Source organism: Setaria viridis, chromosome 7, assembly GCF_005286985.2.
Source record: "Setaria viridis chromosome 7, Setaria_viridis_v4.0, whole genome shotgun sequence".
Lineage (NCBI taxonomy): Eukaryota > Viridiplantae > Streptophyta > Magnoliopsida > Poales > Poaceae > Setaria > Setaria viridis.
Window position 1 is genome coordinate 26875471 of NC_048269.2, and position 23836 is coordinate 26899306.

Sequence of the window (23836 nt, forward strand, 5' to 3'; positions counted from 1 at the left end):
CGCGGGGGAGATCCTGTCGCTGGCATGTCTACAGAAAGTCCATCTTGATCACATAATTAAACTCCACTTGTGTAGCGTTCTTTAACAAGTCTGAACACTATCAGAGTTGAATAACACTACTGTGGCTTGTGTTAGCTGCTCCTTGGGTTGTGCAATGAAGCAAACGAAGATGACCAACGGTAAACAGGTCACAAAAAGTGCATAGCAAACCTATGTCTGGAAGATTTTTCAGTTGGAAAAGATCCGGTTCAGAGATCAAGCTTGACCTGTGGGATTTGGATGATTACGTGCAAAACACACAAATTGTGGCGATTCGAGACTGCTCTATCAAATCGTAGCTAAGATTGTATCTTATGCAGTCCAATAAGATTCCTGTTTTCTGCACCATGTAAATGTTTTACTGCCGAGGATTTCAGTGTTTCCTGTGTCAAGGGTAGCTGCTCTCCTGCGCCGAGATGTAACCGCAGCCCATTTCGACAGTTACTGCTGCTGCTGTCTTGAAGACTAGGCTGGTTTCAGTCATTAACTTCTACTATGGCTGAACAAGCTGGGAACGAATGGAGCTTCTTCGCATGGCTCCACAAAAACCTTTCAGTATTCAGTGTTTCATTAGACAAGTATGATCAGATATACATACAACACATGGTAGATTACTAACCACATGGAAAACAGACGACCAAAGTACAAAAACCCCTTTGCATGGATCAGAGGCAGGACTCGGTAATATGACTGCACTTCTAACTAGGGATGTGTATCCTAACACTAGACTAAGTATACGATTCTCCATCCTTTGATGCTGTCCCTAAGAGACCTAAAAGTCGATATCTTTACACAGACAATCTTGTGTTTAGTTCGATGAACCAAACATGTCAGAGATCAAAAATAGGGTCAATTCCTAGGGACAAGCTGGATGTGAAACCCATCTGGGAAGCCAAGGCCAGGGGTCCGGACTATGTTCCCGCCTTTTACTGTTCTCCAACTGTCATAAAAGAAACAAATTTCAGATTTCATAGTTCTATAACACAAGATACGGATTCATAATGCTGTAGCAGATGTGAAAAATGTTACCTGTATTTTGTAACCAGACTGTGGATGAACGTCGCCATCAGGACCCTGCTGAAATCGGTCCCAACGCAGAACCGAAGGCCACCTCCAAACGCCATGAAATGCTTCGTTCCTCCGGTGATTTCAGGCTTGTCCTGTTCAGAGAACAACAAATTTAGGAACTAACTTCGATCTGAATACTGCTCTCTAATGCAGAAAATGCATCATACTCTGTTCTATTTAAATTCTTATCTTCTATCGGGATCAGTGAAATAGCACATGGTTCAGCTACCGGTTTGAGAAACCTCTGATTAGAGCTCCAAACCCCGATGACGCAATTAAACAATTGTCAGACAGTGAGACAATCAGGCACTCTCTGTGTGCCTATATACTTGGTACGTTTGCATGGTTGTCTCTTGTTACTGATCTACACCATGTTCATCTGTTGCCATTTTGACCTTGTCGTTAAACTACTCGGAAAGGAAGCTTCGGCGATGGTTCAGGAACCACGGACACCAACCGAATTCCTTCTTGATCTCCGTGGCCAAGTTGGTACTTGGGATCAGAGCCTTGCGATCTCATACTAATTAATCACTCTGCCAATTATTGGAGACTTTTGCAGTTGGTTAAAGTACTCTTCTTTGTGATTTCCGTTTTAATGGCGAGGAGAATATATGCAGGTTCGGTGAGCAGATCAGATCATAGCGTTTCCTACTCCCTAGATACAACTAAACAACACAATCTCTCACGACCTAAAACAAGCTGAACGACCTGTGACACACAACCCTAAAGCTGACATGAATGATGCAGAGTACGCTAGTGGTTGCTGAGATATTGAAGGAGACGAACCTGCCACCTCCATGGGTTGAACGCCAACGGGTCTTCGTATATGTCAGCGTTCAAGTGCACAGCCGGTGGGCACACCATGATACCCCATCCCGCCGGAATCGTATAGCCTGTGCCAACGCCACAAAAACACAGCACAAAATTGAGCACCACGCAATTTGCTGGAGAGAACATTTTCTTATGCAAAGAACAAGAGATGCCACTGCATGTGTAGGATGGTATTCCTGATGTGTACCTTTGATCTCAACGTCTTGCAGGGCCTTCCGGAAAATTCCCGGCACGATGTTTGCGAGCCTCACCATCTCCATGATGACCTTCAGAGACACAGAGAACAGGGGTGTCAGTTTCTCAGCACTTGCTGGGTTCAGAGAACTGCACTTCAGTTCAGAGAGGCATCCAAGAGCTTGGCAATTCGCGCTTTACTACTGCGTGTAAATAAACTCTCTATACTGTGGCAAAATCGCGGCCTCAAGTTTTTGATTCCCCTTCTATTCTTTAATCTTCAGCGGCGAATTAACAATCGGCTTTGTAGTTCTTATTAGACACTATTCAAGTAAGATTATCTATCAACCTCGAAGCTTGGGCCGTGTTCTTATACACTGATTAAGTAAGATTAACTATAGCAAGCTTGGGCCTGGCTGCAGCGTCGGGCTACCAAGATTCTTGCAGAGTTGCACTGCTAGATCTTGATTGGCCACTCGTTTATACTGTCTTGGCAAGTTAACAATAATGCAACTTGCGCAGTTGCTAGTAGTACGAACGAGCTAGGCTAAGCAAGGGTCCGGGCTAGGCTCACCTGGTTCGTGAAGGTCATCGATCTGTACTCGGCCCACGTGACCGGGGCATCCGGGTCCTTCCTGTTCCTGGCGATCGCGTCATGCTCCTCCTGCTCGATCACGCATATGTAGCAAAGTTAGCTTGCTCCGTCAGAGTCGGCGATCGATTTCTCCTGGCTTTGTTGCATTGCTTACCCTCAACGCGTCGACGACCTTGGGGTTCTCGGTGAGGAGCTTGACACCGAGGGTGAGCGCCAGCGCCGTGGTCTCGAAGCTGGCGAAGAGGAGCACGAACATGAGGTCCAGCGCGATGGTCTCCGTCAGGAGCGGCTTCTCCCTCCGGAGTTCCTGGATCACGTGGTCGAAGAAGTCCTCGCACCGCCGCTCCGGATCCGCCATCCGCTCCTTCATCATGCTCTTCAGCACCTTCATCGCGTTCTTCCGGCCCTGTCGTCGTACATCCACCGACGAAAATTTATTAGAAAATTCGATTGCGAATGCTGTTCACTGTCCAACCAAGAATTAAACTTGGAGAAAATATTCCTTGAGAATTTAATTTGTGAAATAATGTACGCGCGCAGGTACAACCGTGCGCGTGTGCTGATCACTAGTTTATGGGCTTGGCATGTGCAAACTGCTTGCAGATGGTGCAATTTGAGGGTTGTTCTTCAGTTATTCTGATGAGATGAATTCGCAGCCACCGCATGTTATTACCTCCATGCATTCATGGTAGGCCGTGCCGGGGATGTTCAGAGGGAAAGAAATCAGCCCGCGGATGAACGCCACGAAGTTCTTCCTCAGGCACTCCGACGACTTGGACGGCTCGTAGCCTATCAGCTTCTTGGCGGTAAGATCAAATATCATCTGCAAATCGAAGCAGCAATCCGTGTTAATACGAGCATAAACAACAATTAATAATCTGGCAATGGCATCAACGACAGGCAAGCTGCATATATGCCTACAGTGGAGAGGCCTTCTTTGAGCTCGACGCTGGGCTGCGCCGCCCACGCGGTGAGGCTGCCGCGGCACGCGGCATCGGTCTCGGCGACGAGCGCCGCCTTGAGGTTCTCCTGGCCGTAGAGGCGGAGCACGAGGGTCTTGAGGTACTTGTACATGAACCCGTGCAGCGAGCCGACGTTGTCGCGGCCGAAGATCTCGGTGAAGGTGTCCGGGTACCAGCTCTCAAACAGCTTCCCCTCCTGCTGGAACACGAAGTAGTTCATGTCCGGGTCCGCCGACACCACCACCTGCCGCCCCACGATGCTGGTCTTGAAGATGCTCCCGTACCGCCTCACCCTCTCCTTCACGAAGGGGGAGACGTCGCAGGTCGGGTTCGGCGCGAAGAACTGCAGCGTCTCGCCGATGAGGGGGATGCCCATGGAGCCTGGCGGGAGCCTGCCCTTCGACTTGGGGTGGTTCCACCTGTACGCCCAGCGGAGGAGCGCGGCGAGGACCGCCAATGCCGCGGCGCAGAGAGCTATATAGGCAATGGCGGCCATGGCCTCCGAGATGGCGAGAAGGTTCGCGGTATATAATTTCCGGGAGAGAGGGATGGTGGTGGCGAGGCGGAGAGAAGCTAGCTGAAGATATGGTTGCATGTGCCAAGGGGAAGGAGGAGGAGACTGGCAGCTAGCGAGGAGGCAGGGAGGAGAGGGGTTATGTGTGGGTTTGTGGGAGTATGGGCTTGAGGGGATTGGCTTTTATAAACCACCTCGCTGAAAGGCTTGGCCTTAAAAAAAAGTGAGGGGAAGAAAAGAATAAGCGTACAACCCCTTTTATATATTTATTGTTTACGTATATGCCCTTTCTTATAGCAGTAATATATTTTGGATTTTCTAACAATACTACTATAATTTATTTAGGACTGATAATTTTATGGTCATTTAGTTAATGAGAAAATTCACACATTATTTGCAATTTCTTTAGTCCTTTTTTTGCAAGGATGTGATTCATTAATCCTTGGGTCTATCTCCTTGTAACTTTGTAAGGCGACTGATATTTTTCCTATCCATCAGTCACTCTTTTGGACCATTTGATCTACATTGAACCGTCTAAATCAACTTTCAGAACATCTACATTCAGGAACATTTTCTTACAAAGTTAGAATATTTTTTCCTTAAGTGGAGCAACTTTCTAAGGCAGAACGTTCGCAAATTCAATAGGCAAAAAACATTTATATTCTTAAGTGGAATACTTTTTTTAATCTTAAGTGCACCATTCTAGCGAACCATTTTTTTTATCTTGAGCAAGACATTGTAGAAGAACATTTTTTTTTCCTTGAGGAGAATATATTTTTACTCAAGTGCAACATATAAATTGTTTTTATCTTTTTTTTCATTGTCATATAAAATTTGAATTCTCCGTTCCATAATTTGTCCCCTAAACACCCTTTCCCCCTAAAAGAAGCTCGGAGTAGTTGATCTACCATGAGGTTTAGCAGTCTACACTCAAGGCAACTCTGATAAATTAAGAAGCACCCGAGGACAAGATTGTAATTTCAGATCTGTTCAACGAAAGAATACTTCCCTTTATTTGTGGTAGACCGTGGTTGTGGGGAGGAGCTAGTGTTGGCTGCGATCGATTCCTCTGGGCGCCCGTATTGGCTGGTGAGAGCTTGGCTGGAATTGGCCAGGGGATATACTAGTACAGAAAAGAACAGCAAAGAATTGCCGGGCGTGTCTCCGGACCATGGATTATTCTGCCATCAATCTCGGTGCCAGGCGATGCCTTTGTTTATCCACAGCGCGTGGGCAAGTGCACCATTGTTTCTCATCTCATTCCATCATCGGAGCACGAGATTCCAGCCTCGGCTTCAGGGTTCAAGCACGGACACTGTACTGCATGCTGCCCATTTTTGTGTGTGGGTGGGGAGAATGGAACAGTAGTAGCGCCGTACTGCAGCCATTAGCTGCAGTTGGTGATGTGGTCACTTCTCAACTTCAGATTTATTTGTATTTTTTTTATGTTGTGGCAAGGCTCTGTTATTACTTATTACATACTTATCCCAAAAAAATTACTTATTACAAACATCATGTCAATTGTCAAGCCAAACGTACTGCTAGTAAACATGAAAAGTGCAGTACACTCCTTGCATGCATTGCACTTGCTTCAGAGCTCTCGTAGCTCCGTTCCAAATTATAGGTCGTTTTGACTTTTCTAGATACATAGATATTATTATGTATCTAGACATAGGGTATATCTAAGTGCATAACAAAGTCTATGAATCTAATAAAGTCAAAACGATCTATAATTTGGAACGGAGGGAGTAGTCATCAGTCAAATATATGTGAACTTTAAGCATAAGAAACTGTACACACTATTTTTATGATTCGTGGCCTACGTGCTTATCACAAAACAACCTGATTGTATATTCACCGGCAGTCCGGCACACGCCAATCTGATCTCCCTGCGCCCTTGGATAGGAATCAACAGTTGAACTTTTTTCTCGCAATCTTTTGCATCGATCTTTTTCCTTCTTTTCCCGGCTGTACAACTACTACGCGTCAGGCGTCACAATCTAAGGTCTATACTTAGAGCTTCATCAGTGCCCTTATACTATTTCGCCAGCTATCTAGACAGTATATAGATTAAGTTCCTTGGCTCTAAACAATCCTATCTGCAATGCTAGCCTGAATCCAGCTCTGACCAAAAAAAAAAAAGCAGATCAATCCGGTTTCTGAATCTTCTTGGAAGCGAGCAAGGACCAGCTGAAGCGGTCCTGGGCGCTGTACTTGGCGCATAAATCCGTCAGATGTGTCAAATAGATTCGACACGGCCGGTGGTGCTCTTTTCTTTCCTTTCCTTTTTTAGATTTTAGCTGGTGATGCTCTGTGGTTGCCATTTCCATTCAGGTGTCCAATTTTTTTGCCATCTAATAAACCCATTCTCTAACATAAAGTGCTCCGCACGTAGCAAGAGGAACGGCACTTTAGGACTCACGAAGAAAAAGACACGGAGAACAGCTGAACGCGCCCATTTCGTACTACTAGCACTGTCCCAGCTTTCTTCGGCACATGACCAAGTTCAGGAAGGAGAACAGCCAGCAGAATTCAAGCACTTTCTCCGTGTGGCTGCTGGGATTCTTGCTGGAAAAAGGCGTCGCAGAACGCTCATTTTCGTTGGTCTCGCGCTGCCTTTGTCCGAGCCTTGCCGGTGCACTGGAGCCCGCGGCACCGGCACCGGCTCTCCCGAGCGCGCGCGCCCTGCAGTTTCCGAGCACAAGAAAACGGGGCAGAAAAATGCATGAACCTTGCAACACGCGTACGTGCTCCTGGACGCATATGGGGGCACTGTAGTACAGATCATCATTTGGGTTTCCGTATGGGACGTACGGGGACAGCGGGGCCACACGCGTGCCGCGCACAAGTGGCCCCCTCCTACGGGGGGTAACATGACCAACAGCGAAACAGGGCTTCGCCTCTGGGATCAGAATATTTTTTAGCCTGCAGAATGGGGGTCCAAATCACGGAGGGAAGCTCTCGGAAACTGGGATCCTGTGTGCAGTGGAGAAGGGAAGTCTTGTTGAGCAACATTGCTGCTATCGTGGTATGCTGAACGAATGGGCACTCTCGTGCACGTCCATTGCGGATTGCGCCTTCCCGAATGGAATATTGAAAGATATAACGACACACCTACTGAATTTTAAATCACCTGAAAATGCCAAGAATTTCCATCTTGGGTATGCTTTGTGTTGTGGCAGCTAGCTGATTCGGTTGGGGAGGGAGGCACCAAACAGTGTGTCACGGACACGTAAGTGGTGCGGTAGCCGGTAGGGATGCCGCCGGTGGTAAGTGGGAGGACTGTCGACGGCCCAGATTAAGGAGGGTGGCGGGGGGAGTGTTCAGAAAGAAAGAAAGGATGAAGAATATGAACATGTGCTATATAATTAGACCGGTGCATAAAAAGCCTATGATCTGGGAGCCCGACCCACCCACACGACCCTAATTTGAGGGTAGGGGCAATGTAGGGGCTGAGGTCTAATTGGAGAACCGAAACATACCAGAAAATAGGGTGAACGTCTCTAGTTACCGATCCAACGGTGGATGTTATGGAAGATATTTTCCTTCCGGATCATCCTAATAAACGTGTTGGTCTGTTCCTTCAGCTATGCTGTGTCCCGGAATATATACATACAAGAACTCAAGAAGCCGCAGCAAATTAACGATAATCTTAGCTAGTTTAATTACGACCAACTCCTGATCCGATCTGTACGCGTAATTATGCAGCGATCACATTACGCGCATACTTAAAACGATAAACTTCAGCGGCAGGTGTGAACGTGACGTGCGGTGGTCTCCAGTCTAGAACACGGAGGAGCCATAGCCTATATGCAGGCAGCTAAGCTAGCAACACGCTCTCCCCCCCGGGTTCAGCTCCCCCTTTTCACCAACTAACATACTACCAAGAAAACGACAGCCAGATCGATCAGTGTTGAGCCGCCGATGCGAGTTGCACAGTCCGCCTACTAGCTCCCCAATCATTCCAGTCGCCGCGAATATTTCCAGTTCATCCCTCGCTCGATCATCGACGACCAGTGGCCATGCCGCTTTATTGCAAATGGCTCGCGCTGCAGCTCGCTCCCCCCAGTGGACTTTCTCGCTCAGGATCGCCCCCCCATGGGGTTCTAGAGACTAGCAGCACGCACTGATTGATTGGCTAAGGCGCTAAGCATCAGCAGCACAGCACGAGCAGAGCGTGGCAGATTGATTAGCCGCAGCGGCCGTCGTCGCGTTCTCGTACGCGACGCGAAGCCCTAGCAGCTTACTTTGTTTAAGAGGAGCGTTGTTCGCGTGGCCGGTTTGTTAACCACGGCCGCGAGAGGCCCGGGGTTGAAAAATCGAGCGTAGATTCTTCGCGCGCGCGAGTCCACTTGTTGACGACGACGATGGCGGCAGCGGGGAGAGGCAGGGAGCGAGGGCGACGACCCTATCCGCTCCGCGATCCCAACCGCCGAATCATTGCGACAGGGATGAAAAGGCTTCGACCGGACAGATGCATTGGATGCATGGACGCTGAAAAGGTGCGTGTGTTCTTGTGGGCGAAGGAAACGATCTAGCGGGAGAATATATTTGTATCTGGAGTGCAGATACAAATATAGCTGTTGCAAGTGAACCACTTGCGTTGTTGGCCGCTACTTTCTTGCTGATTTTTATCGAGCAACTGTCAGATCGATCGTCAGATGGTGCAAGTGCAACAAGCAACAATAGAGGATTTATGTTCATGCAAGCAAGAGATCAGAGATCTGCGGATCGGACGTGCCTGCAGTTTGCGTACGGCGTGCTTCTGATGGGTGCTTTCCATGAACGACTTTTGGGAATTATAGCTGCCCATCTGCTTGTACTTTCTTGTAATTTTAGTACTAGCTACTTGTGTCTTACGACTCTTATCAACCTATGTTCATGTGTGCAATGCAGACATGCAGTGTACCATGGATTATCGAGCGAGAAGAGATCTGCGTAGTACCCGTCCAGTTGCCGATGCCGATCGAGTAAGTAAACGCCGCAACTGTCCGAGGCATGATGATGAAATGGTTCCAACTGCCAGTCAGCCACGGGAACGTGGCATTATTTCCTTTTCGTTCATACGTATCGGGGTTGGAGGAAGACTGCTGCAGCTCCCACCGACAGGGGAATACAAAGCTTCTTCGTCAGCAGCGTCCACGTCTGATGCACCTGCATGCGCTGTGCCTTTCATTGCCCAAAAGTCTCCGGGAGTCCGGGTCCCCTCTATGGTGGCAGAAAAATCATTAGACAAATCACTGAAAACAATTTTTATGGTGGCAGAAATTTATGTTTGAAGATAGCCTCCACATCAACTCTCATGAGACGTGATAGAAAAAGAGATAAATTAAAAAGTTCTCACAGAAAGCAGAAACGTCTACCCATGAATTCAACATACTCCAATCACCATTGACAAATAATGTACCCACCGATCGATTCTGTTTTCCAAAAAAAAAAACTCACCTCTACCCCCCTGTTATCATCAGAACCATCTAAAGCAACCCCCCCCCTCCCCCCCCCCCCCAACCAAAACACACACACACACAAAGTAACATGTAAATTATCCACTAATGGTATTATGAAAAATAATTTAAAGTATTTCCCAAATTCACATATAAATTGCACATTTCTTCGATTATTAAAAATAACATAAAACAACCACCAAAACCCTCATCTAAGGGTTCATGCACATATCGTTAACACGTTAGACGCATAGTTTAAAGTTATGGTTTGAACTAGACATATGTTAAACACATACATAGATGAAATGCTAAGGGGAAAACTACAGGGGAAGGTGGTAAAGTATATAAAGAGTAATTGGTCCGATAAAGGTTGCAATGTATCTATATCTATATTAGTATTGAGTTAGAAATATAAACAAATGAGAGAAAATGAGAGAATAAATATAAACGATTTTAATTGAGTAGGAATGCAAAATTTATCCACGAACATCTACTACTTATACCTCTTAAAATTAATAGCTCGTGCAGAGAATTACTGGTTTTATTAGTTGAACTCAATATATAACTTGGCAGACTAAGATTCCGTGGTGTGCAACAAGTGCACACCTTTGCCACTAAAATTTTATATACAGTAATTAAGATGATGAAAATATGGTAGTAAACCATGAAAAATATGCACACTCCCGTCCTTTTCTTACAGAGGGCAACAGCTGCAATACGCGGCCTCTAGCTATTCCATCGCCCCTCCTACGAGTAGGTACGGACTATGAGACGTTAAACTAGTGACCCTTGACAAATTCAATCTAACACACCAGCCAGCCCGGTGATCACTGATCAGCAGTTCAGCACGTAGCCTAGTACTTGCCCCGGGCGCTATCTTTCTGGCGATTGCATGACGGGAAGCTGATGACTGATGAGATCAGGCCAAGAAATGGTCGGTACTCGATCGGTAGCACAAGGATATGATCTCACTTCTAGATATGGTGAAGCCAGTTACAGATAGTTTACTACGGGGTATCGTTTTGGTTTGGACCCAAATCCTGCTGAGACATCCAGGCTCCAACCTGTAGCACAGCAATGTGATTAGGATGGCTCACCAAAACTGCGCGTTTCTTCATAGTCTGTCGCCGCCGCGTTGCACCTGCCTGCTCACTCAGCTGCGCTTGTTTTCAGCGACATATCGGTGCATTGTCTAGTCACAGCCCAGGACAAGGCTCGTGCGAGATCACTCGCTTCTGATGTGCAGTGTATTTGGACGAAACACAGCTGCAGGTTCCACGTAGGCCTACTAGCGCTCCCGGCACCTAGCTAGCTAGCTACAGTTAGCCGTTGAAGGAATTGAAGCACTAGGCCGGGAAGCTAGAGACTCCAAGCCCCAAACTTCCTGGAAATCCAAGGCGAGCAGTGTGTGGCTGTGAACTCAAGGGAGGTCTCAAATACTTGTGGAACATCTAGGTATTGCTGAAAAGCACGAAACACTCGTGTAGTTAAATTAAAAGATCACTTCTCCATAGATGCCACAGTCACAGTAATCGCAAAGCAGAGGTCTGAAGGAAGGTTCCGTGTCTGACTGCGCTGATCGAACTTTAAGCTTTCCTGAACTGAACAGGGGATCACTTGCTTTGATAATATGTTTAGTCTACACCACTTATGCACATATATAATCATGGCTATTATGTTATATACAAGGTGCCTTTACCTCGTAGCCAAGTTTCCGCCTGCTTCATGCAGATCCAGGTAACCATGCACTGCAACGTACAGGGGATCTCAGTCAAACTGAACTGTCAAAGCCTGCATGCTCTGTGCATGCATGCTACGTGACCGGTCAAAGACTCAAAGTACTCAACGTATCTCTGCATGTACAAGCGCAGTGCGCCATACACATCGGGACACGACCAACCATATTCATGTGCGCTTGAGTCGAAGAACGTACAGGCTCACGTGCAGTGGTGCAGGCAAAGCAACTGAGGCAATTGGTGCTAGGTGAAAACTGGAGCCATGGTCGATCTGGTTAGCACGAGACTACAGCACCAAGTCAAATTTACTCTAAAATAGATACTGAAATATCACTTTTATTTTAGTTTATAAACTCTAAATCTAACTTGGAGCTGTGCCAAATGGCATGGAAACTTGGAAATTGGAAATCTGACAAGTGGTTTGGTATATTTATGATGTAATCTAAATTCTAAAAAAATGTATTTAGAATAACATGCTTTCTATGGAAATTATGGCATTCCAAATAAAAACACGTATTTTGAAGCATTTTTCACAATGGATCTAGTCATAACATGCATATAGTATTGTTTTGGGGAATCATGCACGTAATATTACTCGCATGCAGTGGAGGAGGCAGCCTAGGGGGGCTCATTTGCTCATCCTTCCTTTTTCTTCCTCTTCTCCTTCCTCTTTCTCTTCTTCCTCCTCTCTATTTTCTTCTTACACTCCTTCATCCATGGCTTAAAAACATGGCGCTTAGGGGGGTGGGGGGATCCATTGGCTTCACACATGTAGCCCCCTAGCCCCTCCTTTAGATCCGCCTCTGCTTGCATGATAACTCTAGCGAGTTACAATTTGGATCAAAGCAAAGGGAATATTACTCCTTTTATGGTACGCCACAGATCTACAATTTAGCACGGTACGTTGATGATTTATTGGCATGTAACTTTATCAATTCTAATTTTGTGAAAGAACACATGAAAATGTTTGAGGTTTTCGTAGAAAAATGTTTCAAAAAAAAACTTAGGATTGAATTTATGTGCCTTATTTTATCCTCTCATTAATGCAAAAATAAAAGTAGTTTTTTTCTTCAAAGTTCAAACTATGTATGCTGAATGGTTACCAAGATTCTTTTTTTGCAAAAATAATAAATAAAAATAACCATTTTGCTCCCCGTTACTTAATACTTTAAAGCTCGGTCCAATTTCTTAACCTCCAAGTTGCTTCTATCCATCACTACATATGAAACATCAACAATCATGGAGGTGTTTTGACTGGAGTGGACATCAAGTTTTGACTGAAACATCAACAATCAGATGAGCTACTAGTACTAGCTAGCCTAGCTTCTCCTACGCCTGCCTGCTACTCACATGCCATGCATGAGCTAGAGGCTGAGTGCATGACAACGAGTATACAGGATTACCGGAATGCATACCTCCTTGACTACATGCAAGAGTTCCATCGGTTCAGGAGTAGGCTACCGAAGACTTGAAGATTAATCAAGATCGAGCACAGAGTCACTGGCAAGGAGAGAAGAAAGTTTTTGTTCAAAAAAATAAACAAAGAAAAAAACGAGTGAGAGAAGCAAACACGCATGGCGAGTCGATCTCTTCTTGATCTCTCGCGATACGCAATAGCATATGGTTCACGATGTCGTCGTTTCAGGCTACCAGCCAGGTACGTGCTAGCTAGCTAGCTGCTCCACTGACTACACAGTGCTGAGTCGTGCATCACGCTTCGGCGTCGCGAGCAACTAAAGGCCCATGCTTGTCGCCAAGCCAGCCAGGCGAGGCCATGACGACGCGGCGAAAACAATGGCGCGGCAACACCTGACACGCTACGTTGGCGAGGCTTGGAGCTTGCGGGTACAAGGGTGACAGCCGGCTCCCCTGCATCGAAGCCTTTTGGTGCTCCGATCCGTGCTCAGAAGATGTCTGGTGTCTGCAGGAGAATTGTTACCTGACACGTACGTGTAGGGCATGCCCGAGAGCAGCAGAGGCTCGGATCATGCCGCGTTTCCCCACAGCATGGCCATCCGATCCTGAGTGTTGGCATGCAGATGGCAGCTGCCAAATGCCCAGATGTGACAAGAGACTGCCAGGCTAGGCTGTTTTCGCCTGTGTGCGGCAAATTGCACTACTCGTGGCCTATTATTCTACTACTGCTACCTGCAGGCTGCAGCTCCATTTGCTTATTATCCGTTATGATGAGATTTGAGATGTGTGTGCAAGTATGGCGATGCCTGGCTTCTGGCTATATGCAGTGTCAGGCGACATGCATGTTGTCGTAACCATCGAACATAGAAGGTGAAGATTTGACTACGGACTGCGCCTTGCTTATTTCTCACTTAGCTGAAGCTTCACAATGTTAAATGCGGCCAGGGAAAGTAAAGGAAACCTCGGACGAGAGATCTGAACGACGAGCTACCAGGCGCAAGTTGCAGGCGCTGATAGATGGTTCTGGGGACGCTGAGGCATGGGTTGACACTCCACGACACATCGATCGATCGATCCATCGATCTCTGCGCAGACACCGTGGCTGTGACATGTCGAAGCGCCTGGAAGCTAAGGGCAAGGAATCGGTACTCGTAGTCTGAGAGGGAGAGGGGGTAAATTAAGCAATCTAAAACTTTAACCTATGACTTTCACTACCAAATCACCAAGCATAAATTAGATCATGCTATCAAGATGTGTAACTATAGTTGATCTAGTATGAAACCCTCATCCAAAATAAATTTTGCAACATAGAGCCAATCCTAACAAAATACTACATTAAGAAAGTAAAGGTACACAAGTTGCAAGGATGAAATGCGGAAACGTAAAGGAGGGGACAAGGGGAAGCAAACTCTTGACATGATGATTTATCCCATAGTATCGGTAGGCACTAAGCTACTAATAGTCCACGTTGTTAAAGCACTCACACAAGAGTATTGCTTCCCGATCACCAAGTCTTTCCTGGGACACCACTTGACTTGCCACAAAGGCTTGGCCATTAAAATTCACACCAAGTTACCCGGTCATCTTGATGCCGTCTCTACTAAGGAAGGGGGTCTCCATGTCCCCTGCACATGGTCGTTGACACCGCTCCACACCAAACTGGAGGGTCGAAGACTTGCCGGCGAGCCGCCAAGCCTCCAAGGCACCGACACACCTTGTACAGCTGTGGTTCACTCCTGAACTGATCACAAGGTAGGCACACCTTACACTCTCTCTTCTCTAGGCCTATCCTAGCACTAATCACTCTTCTAAGCTTATGCTAAGCCTTAGAATAATCACTTAAACACTTTAGGTGGCTTGGATGTGTTCTTGATGAGTCTTGATCTCCAATAGACTTTTGCACACTCCAGCAACTTCAAACGGTCGAGTAGAGGAGATATAAAAAACCCAAGGCATCAAAGAGCCGTTGCTCCAATAGCTAGTTAAAGTGTACCATCGGATGTTCCGATGGTATATTTTTTAGTAGCATCAGAACATTCGGTGCAACTAGCCGTTGGCTCCCCCGTGCCCAACTTCTTCAAGAATTCATCCGATGCTTCATCCGATGCCCCCATCGGATCATCCGGTGTTGATGGTTTTCTGGTCAAAACCTCTCTGGAACTTCGCAGAGTAAATATGCTTTGTCCAACACCTCCAACTCCTGAGCGTTGGATCATCTGGTGCTATAGGTCTTTTTCTGCCTTCTCCGGGAATTGCTCCGGCGCTTGTTAAAATCATGCCGTTGGATCATCCGGTGCTTCCTGGAACTTAAGTTGATTTTCCAGTTGTACCAATTGCTACGACGCTTGTTCTGATGGTTGCTCCGACGAACTATCGGATCATCCGATGATACTGACTTTTCTCTGTCATTTGGATGCTTGAATACCATAGAATAATCCTAGATACAATGGCTTGGTCACTTGAATACCATAGCTTGGACACTTGAATACCATGACTTGGACCTTGCCGTGGTTTGATTTGCATTCTTGGGACCCAGAAAATCTACAAGGTACATTAGTTCCATAATTATGTTGTCACTCAAGCACCAAAATCACAAACTATAGTATAATGGGACCATGTTCGCCACGTTAAGTCTACTGGAGTAAAGCTACATAGCCAGCTCAGCTCGATTGTCCACCAATAATCAACAGCGGGCGGCATACAAGTTGCGCAAGTGTTGTGCACAAGCTGCAAGTGGGACTGACGAGGGGAAAGCTGATCCGAGCCCCCATCTGATGAGGCCGTACGTGAGCTAGGCTCCGTTTGGAGACAGGGATTAAATTTTAGTTATATTAATTAGGAGTATTAAATATAGGTTAATTACAAAACCAATTGCATGAATAAAGACTAATTCACAAGACGAATCAATTAAGCCAATTAGTTCATGATTTGATCATGTGATGCTACAGTAAATAGGTGCTAATCATGAATTAATTAGGTTTAATAGATTCGTCTCGCGAATTAGCCACGACTTATGCAGTTATTTTTATAATTAGTTGACGTTTAGTTTCCGATGTGACCGGAAAAAAAATGAGTCTATGCATCCAAATACTCGATCGATTCGATCGATGGTCTCTGACGGAACGGAGCTAGCGCATCGATCCGTGCAAGTTCCCACACGCACGCGCGCGCGCATGTTACAGAGCACATGCATCCAGCTCCAGGGACCCGGCCTCCGAGAGAGAATCTGTTGACCGTCAAAAGCCACGATGGAAACCTCGGATGCGTCGATAGGGATGCTGCTGTCGATCTGTGGGCGCCTGCTGGGTTGCCCATGTTGACGTCCATGTAGCTAGGGCGTCGCAAGCAATGCAGGCTGCGGTTTTGAGCAGAGCAATTCGTGTGCTAGCTAGCTCGAGATCGAGCTTGTGCTGGTACGAACGTCTATGATTTGCAAGTCGTACGTGCATGTTAATGAAGGAGTGCACGTTAGATTAATCGTAATGAAGACGATTGCATTGCGAGCTGTTGGGAAGTATCCGTCCAAACCTCCGTTTTGAAGTGGAATACGAGGCTGACGAGTGAAGATTAGTAACTATGGGGCCATGCATGGTAGTACACAGTTATGTCGCCCGCGTGCTGCGCAGACACCGTGGGCCACAAGCGCTGGGCTGGATCGTGTTTTTCGTTGACGTTGGGGGGACAGATCCGTGCGTGATCTCGACGAATTCTCGACGGGCGATATCTGGACAGCCGTAAGGCCCGTAACCCGTGAGGCCCAAATGCTCAGCGGGCTAGGTATAAAAAAAAAGGTTCCAAAACGAGGTTAGCTTGGCATGTTGCTGCCCAGGATCGAACTGGAGACCTTCAGTGTGTAAGACTGACGTGATAACCACTACACCACAGCAACGTGGACTGTAAAAAGATGCATAAACTGTATATATTACTTATATGATCCGACCACCAGTCGGATTTGTCGATGAGAGCGCTGGCCCTTTTGTTTTTTCTTCGACTTGGCGTCCTAGCCGCTAAGGTAGGCAAAGTACTGATAGCATAACTCTTGTTTTCAAATTTCATCCATGTGTATTTCTGGATTTACGCGCGTGCACACAATATTTCCACATAGACTTGGTAATTATTAATTTTACAACAAGCGGCATGCATGCCCACAAACTTAAATGAAGAACATAATATGACAAACTCTTGCACCAAGCATACATGCAAGCAAGAAGGTGCCAAATTAACACTTGAAATATATCTATGGTAAATTCATGGTCTATCAGGCCTTCGGGAGCAGTTGAATTTGATAGCCCTGCGGGAACATGATCACTGCCTTGCGGGACACTTCTCCTCCTTTGATCTCCTTCCATCTGCTCAGGCAGTTGACAAGCATGTCAACATGTTTCAAGCATATGGTTGCAGCATGTATGTGATGTATACCACGAGCCAACAATTACCTATACTTCGTGACCAAGATGTGGAGGAAAAGTGCAATGAATAGCTTGCTAAACTCTGTAGCCGGACATGCCCTTATGCCTAACCCAAATGGCACGAAATTCTTATGTAGTGTGCTCCGCTTTGACTCCTCCTGTGTTTTCTTTTAAAACTTGTAAATGTTTCTAAAAAGATAAATCATGAAAATAATAATTGGGTATTTGTCACTGACCAGCCACCTCCATGGGTTGAAGTTGAGTGGATTATCAAAATACTTGGGATTTAAATGAATTGCCATGGGGGTCATCATGACCATCCACCCGGCTGGAATTGTATAACCTGCATAAAAGACAAAGAGACAACTAATTTGCAAGCCAGTGTTGGTTGTATCTAAAATCCACAGCTTGGGTACTCTATACATCCTCCTCAAGGCAGCATGCAAATTGTATGATTTTTTTTTAAAAAAAGTTTCGCAGACTGTATGATTAAGAAGTATACCATTCACTTGCACGTCGGTTAGGGTTTTTCTAAAAATCCCAGGTGTAACATTACTCATTCTGGTGAGCTCATTCACAACCTTCATGCAAAACAAATTCACTTAGGGTATAGCACCGGTTCTAAAATGCTCCCTCCATCCCAAATTACTATTCGTTTTGACTTTTCTAGGTACATAGCAAACTATGTACCTAGACATAAGTATATATCTAGGTGCATGTGAAAAGCTATGTACCTAGAAAAGTCAAAAAGAATAGTAATTTGGGATGGAGGGAATAGTAACAGTATAAACTAGCATCAAAATTACCAAAGCAGTGAAAGTTAATGACTTGTACTCCTCCCATGTGAACGTAGAATCAGGATTCTCTCTGTTCCTCACTATTGCTTCATGCTCCTCCTGAGTCAATATGATTTTGTTTGATGAACATCAAGTGTAACGCATATGTGACAAGATGATTTACTATAAACAAACATGTTATATATCTACATGAATATAATTTGAAAAAAAATAGATAGTAGGATTATCTACTATAGCCCAACCTTGAGAGCTTCAAGAGCTTTTGGATTGTCACTGAGGAATTTGAAAGCTAACGTGAGGGTGGGCGCCATTGTTACAAAGCTGGTAAACAGGAGTGCAACCAATGCATCTATAGCAAATTTTTCATCTATTGCTGGCTTCTCACTCTGCAGTTCCTCAACAATTAGGTCAAGGAGATCACCATGTTTTTTTGTTGGTGTGCTTAGTCTTTGTCTCAATAGATCTGACATTATATTTTGCATATTCTTCCGTCCCTATACACATAAATGCAAGTAAGCAACAGTGAACATAACCACAAAAAACGTAGCCAGAAGAAAGCTTGTACAAGCAATTGAGGTGTTATTTGTAATTACGAGTCCTCGAAAAAAACTTATTAGAAATAGATCACCTTTTGTAATTTTTTTTGTTCTTTTTGAAGTTTCTACTTCCTAAATGGTTCTCAAACTGAAACCATTTCTGTTACTTGCATGCATCGGTAAAATGTTGTCCCGGGAAAATATATTGGGAAAGATACCAACCCTTGAAGGAACGCGCTGTAGTTCTTTCTCAGTTCTCTTGATTTAGTTGTATCAAGGCCAATAAGTTTCTTAGCCACAAGGTCAAACATCACCTGTGATAATAGAAAAGGCAAATTGTTATACTTGTCATCATTTAGAGTTTCTTTTCAAAGACATTTGTTGTACTTGCTCAGGTGCACTGTGCAGATCCAATTTTGGAAAGTGTTACAGCAAAAAACTTTTATTCTATATTCTGTTATGTAGTTTCCGACGTCCCCTGCTAGTCTTATGAAGGCGAGATTGGTTAATATTAAGGCCCTATAGGGTCTGAGCATCATTAGCAGCCATTTGCTTTTGTGCCAATGGTATATGCTGAACTTTGTTTTGTGAAACAAAGATAATTGCTAGTCCGCTGAACAAAGGACGCATTGCAAGCAAATAGAACAGAGAGCCTTGCAATTGCAAGTCAAGCTTGCGGGGAGGCGGGCGCTTCACACTTACGTTTGTGGCACCTTCATGCGCCTCGATGCTAGGTTTAGTTGCCCATTCTGCAAAGCTATCTCTCATGGAGTTCTCAAGTTCAGGCAGGAGCTCTTGTTTCAGGTATTCAAGACCAAATAATCTTGACGCGAAGGTACGGACAAATTTCTGAACTGCACCACTGAACTCATCTATGCTCTTCTTCCCAATGCTGGTATTTGCTGTTTCAGGGTACCAGCTCCGAAACAGCTGGCCTTCTTGTTGAAAGATGAACCGATTGACCTCTGGATCAGCAGAAATAACCAACGGTTGTCCCACCAAATTTGTCTTGAAAACCGAACCGTACCTGACAGTGCTAACAGTAATGAATACAAGAACTGTTTTTTATTGTTAATTTAAGACAACCAAAGAGCTCACCTTTTCATTCTTAATTTGTAGAAATCCGGCATGTGTATTGAAGGGCTCGTTTTGAAGAACTGTATGGTCTCACCAAAAAAAGGGAAGCCCATGGAACCGGGCGGAAGAATCCCATTGCAGGGGGGGTTGATCCATTTGTATACCCAGTGTAGTAACCATCCTATCATCAGTGCAACACCACAGAGAGCTGCATATTGAATTTGTAATATCTCCATCTCTATGAGCTACAAGTGTGTACTGTGTAGTATTTCCTTCAGACTTTAGAGAAGCTGCCTTTTCTAGCTTGCCTTGAACATATGCATGGAGGAGGATCTGTAAGCGCTTTTATATGAGAAGTGAGGTGGGTGGTGCGAGTTGACACTGAATTTTGTTTCGTTCAAGTTGCAATCTTTTTTTAACGAACATTCAAGTTGCAATCATCATATCTACGTCACTTGTGATCAAGGTTATCCCTTTTGGGGCTGCAAAATAAAGAACTGAAGATGCTGAGTCTTAAACACGCTCCCATGCTAGTTCATCTGGTCAGAAGTTAATTTTAGATGGTCTAAACAAACCATGCATGCATATCATACTGTAAATGGGAGTAGTTAGGAGTGTTAGGTGTTGAATTGCACTTCGAATTTAAATTGATACTTGTGATATATGACATGGGAAATATTTAGCCAAACCAAGTCAACCATACATATAAAAATTGAAGCTGCTAATAGTGTTTAGGTCTGCAAAATAAAGAACTGAAGATGCTACTAGAGGCTTAATCACGCTACCAGCACAATGTCTCGCCCCTAAGAATTTGTCGAGGAGCCATGTCCTGTAAAAAAAAAATAGACCCAATCCATAAAGAACTAGGAGGTTGTTTTTTATCAAGAAGAAGAAAATATACATGCAACAAAATTAAAGTTGATGATGACTCGAATTTGGATGGTATGGATGCACAACCACACCACATCCCCACCGAGTTAGGCTCTGTTCCATTATGCCCTATCAAAGTTTAGGCTTTGGTGATCAATCGTCATACAATAAGTTTCTATTACTTTTAAATTTTTAATATGCTGAAGCATAATACGGGAAAGGTCTCTTGAGGTTTAAGTACTAGCTATAGTTACGTACGTTGCAGGCTTTGAACTTGTGAAGGTCAAACATTGTACAGCAGTTCTTGTTCCTTGGGGAAAAACAACAGCTCTTTTCTCAACATACTGCATAGGACTGAATTACTGAATACACGAAGGTCGAGTGCACACACAGATGTAAGTTACGTTCGAAGTTATAGGGGCTTTGAACATTGTCAAGAAAAATAGAGCATCTGCTGTAAGCCTGTAAATAATATTTCTACGACTAGCAGACTGCAATCTAGACCTCGGCTAATTGCGCTGACTTATTTGAATGTGGTAGCCACCAGGAAATTCTAGTCCCGGAGTCCGTACTATCTTGCCTCCCCCAAGATTTTTCCACCTGAAAATGGTGCCAAACAAAGGGAGGTAGCATGGAAAACGAACGTGGAATTTTCCACTGTTTTATACCGCCCCCAGAAAACCATGTTTGTGAAAAATAGTACCTGTATCTGGTGACGAGGAAATGGAGGAAAATGGACATTTGCAGCTTGCTGAAGTCTGCTCCAACGCAGAACCGGAGGCCACCTCCGAATGCCATGAAGTGTCTTGACCCACGGTTTATCTCCGGTTTATCCTGTTTGTGGACATGCGCGAAACTATTTTACCAGATATATAACACTACTGTATACACGTTGTTCTGTATACATGGCCTCGATCTACAAACCTTGAACCTTGAAGGGTTAAAAGTGAGGGGATCTGGGTAAATGTCTGGGTTCAGGTGCACTGCTGGAGGGCAGACCATCACTCCCCATCCTGCTGGAATTGTGTACCCTGTCACCAGTGTTTGTCAAGGATTAAAGAAAAGCATTCAGATATTGATCATCTTGTTCCGAACGTACGTCAGGACTCAGGATGCATCATTTGCCAGGTGATTAGTCATGTCCAAAATTTTTGCTGTAACAGATAGGACTCTCCGAGTACAGAACAGCTTCACCTTTGAACTGTATATCTTTCAGTGCTTTTCTGAAGATGCCAGGTGCAATGTTGGCTAATCGGACAGTCTCGTTGATGACCTATAAAAAAGTGTGAATCTTCGTGTTATTCTGTAGCTTAAACATTACATTTCTGTACCATCGAGAAATGCTTGGGAGCAAACATGCATGCAGGGTATAAAAGTTTCCAGGGCACGCGGTATAGTGTATAACTGAATAACTGAAGCCATTTTGTTGTAGTTGTTCTTAAAAGTTGGAGTAACACCAACCGGTCGGTAATTTTCGACCTATTTTTGTCCTAGTCAACAACCTGGGATGTGAATGTCATAGACTTGTACTCCATCCATGTGATTCCATCAGATTCACGGCCCGGCTTACGGTCATTCAGAATCGTTTCATGCTCCACCTACATCAAAGCTAAAATTAAGTCACAGTCGCATCAGTGCTTATCAAACACAGTATCAGTATGTGTTCCTGACCGTGAGCTCCTCCAGGACGTGCGGGTGGTCGGCGAGCAGCTTGACGGCCAGGGTGAGCGCCAGCGACGTCGTGTGGAAGCTGGCGAAGAGGAGCACGAACATGAGGTCCAGCGCCATCTTGTCCGTCACGAGCGGCTCCTCCCTCGTGATCTCCTGGATGACGTAGTCCAAGAAGTCGCCGTGGCGCCGCCGTGCCCTGTCGTCGCCTCCTGCTCCTCCAGGATACTGCACCGATCGCCTCCTCTCCTCCAGCGCTTCCTGCAGCACCTCCATTGCACTCTGCCGCCCCTGAAAGTGACAAACAATTTTTTTAAAAAAAAAAGGATACAAGCTTGTGCAGACTTCATTCATGACACGCGCGCAGAGCTGAATGCAGCGAGTAGCATTGTAACAATTTGCACCTTCATGCATGAGTAGTATGCCGTTCCTGGCAAATACAGCGGGAAGGAGATGAGCCCTCGAACGAAGTCGAAGAAGCTCTTCCTCAGAACCTTGGACCTCGACGGCTCCAGGCCGAGCAGCTTGTTCGCTGAAAGATCAAACACCATCTGCGTGCAGATCGAGACGACAGACACGCATATCATCAGTACGTAGGACGAAACGAAAAGAACGTTTCTCGCACACAGTGTTGGTGTGCCTCTGACGTACTGTGGAAACGGCTTCCTTGAGTTCGACGGCCGGCAGGGTGGACCAGGTGCAGAGCGAGCTGGTGACGGCGCCCTCGACGTCGCGGAGCATGGTGGACTCCCTGAGGCTCTCCGGGCCGAAGTAGCGGAGCACCATGTTCTTGAGGTACTTGAACATGGCGCCCTGCTGCTCCCCGACGTTGTCCCTGCCCAGGATCTCCACGAAGGAGTCCGGGTACCAGCTCTGGAACAGCTGCCCCTCCTGCTGGAACACCATGTGGTTCAGCTCCTCGTCCGCCGACACCACCACCGGGTGGCCCACCAGGCTCGTCTTGAAGATCGGGCCGTACCTAGCTTGACGACGACACACACACATATTCAGACAAGTCCAGCCCATCTTCTAATTCAATCGGGCCGCCTCGGCCCAAAAGGTGCTGTACCTCGCCAGCCTGTGCCGGACGAAGCGAGGGACGTCGAAGGAATCGTCGTCGTCGGGGGAGAAGAAGTGCAGCGTCTCGCCGACGAGCGGCAGGCCCATGGAGCCCGGCGGGAGGCGGCCGCTGCAGCGGGGGTTCCTCCACCTGTGCACCGCGTACAGCAGCAGGAGCGCGAGCGCAGCGAAGGCCGCGGCACCGGAGAGCCGCACGTACGCGCACATCTGCCTGCGGCTTCGTTCGAGCGCTCGAAAGCTGGCACACGGACACTGCACAAGAAATTTTAAGAGCACGGGGTACCTGGAGTAGCAGCAAGTTCGTCAGCCGGTGTTGTAATTGTAAAGAGCACGGCTGGGACATTGACCGCGGTTTGGTGAATCAGGCAACGCAAAGGTTGTGAAGACTGGTGGTTGCTGGATCTGCTGCAGTTGGCGGTAGATTCGAATGTTCTATGGTTGGTCTTCGCATTTTTCTTCAGTAGAAAATTGGTAGTTTAAGACTCCCTTTGGCACGGCTCATCCCAAAACGGCTTCACCGGTGAAGCCAAAGCCAGTGAAGCCAAAAAAAACTGGCTTCACCCGGCTTCTAGTTCATTTTAGTCCTGACTTACAAAACGGCTTCACGCTACAGTGTCTCG

At 45.9% G+C, this 23836-nt stretch overlaps 3 protein-coding genes and 1 non-coding gene across 5 annotated transcripts; all 4 read right to left on the minus strand.

Moving 5' to 3' along the window:
- Nucleotides 1-548: 548 nt before the first annotated feature.
- LOC117863167 (cytochrome P450 87A3) lies at nt 549-4347 on the minus strand. Its single transcript, XM_034746773.2, has 8 exons — nt 3629-4347; nt 3381-3530; nt 2862-3113; nt 2687-2776; nt 2126-2204; nt 1894-2000; nt 1069-1199; nt 549-979 (listed from the first exon to the last, which is right to left on the minus strand). Exons 1-8 carry the CDS (start codon nt 4262-4264, stop codon nt 889-891), a joined length of 1536 nt encoding a protein of 511 aa, XP_034602664.1. The 5' UTR covers nt 4265-4347; the 3' UTR covers nt 549-888.
- A 12248-nt stretch (nt 4348-16595) lies between these two features.
- On the minus strand, nt 16596-16668 carry TRNAV-UAC (transfer RNA valine (anticodon UAC)). The gene has a single exon. It is a non-coding gene; the product is annotated as a tRNA-Val (tRNA).
- Nucleotides 16669-16818: 150 nt separating this feature from the next.
- On the minus strand, nt 16819-19835 carry LOC117863284 (cytochrome P450 87A3). The gene is made up of 9 exons (XM_034746921.2): nt 19620-19835; nt 19224-19548; nt 18689-18835; nt 18228-18479; nt 17995-18084; nt 17691-17769; nt 17425-17531; nt 17216-17346; nt 16819-17128 (listed from the first exon to the last, which is right to left on the minus strand). Exons 1-9 carry the CDS (start codon nt 19832-19834, stop codon nt 17038-17040), a joined length of 1437 nt encoding a protein of 478 aa, XP_034602812.1. The 5' UTR covers nt 19835; the 3' UTR covers nt 16819-17037.
- A 456-nt stretch (nt 19836-20291) lies between these two features.
- LOC117863283 (cytochrome P450 87A3) lies at nt 20292-23487 on the minus strand. Of its 2 annotated transcripts, none has more exons than XM_034746919.2 (9): nt 23206-23487; nt 22788-23115; nt 22541-22687; nt 22140-22427; nt 21971-22066; nt 21663-21741; nt 21393-21499; nt 21172-21302; nt 20292-20427 (listed from the first exon to the last, which is right to left on the minus strand). In XM_034746919.2, the coding sequence occupies exons 1-9, from the start codon at nt 23421-23423 to the stop codon at nt 20292-20294; spliced, it is 1530 nt and encodes a 509-aa protein (XP_034602810.1). In that variant the 5' UTR covers nt 23424-23487. The 2 variants fall into 2 exon arrangements, with proteins under 2 accessions (XP_034602810.1, XP_034602811.1); XM_034746920.2 differs by lacking the exon at nt 20292-20427 and adding an exon at nt 20736-21068.
- Between the last annotated feature and the right edge of the window lie 349 nt (nt 23488-23836).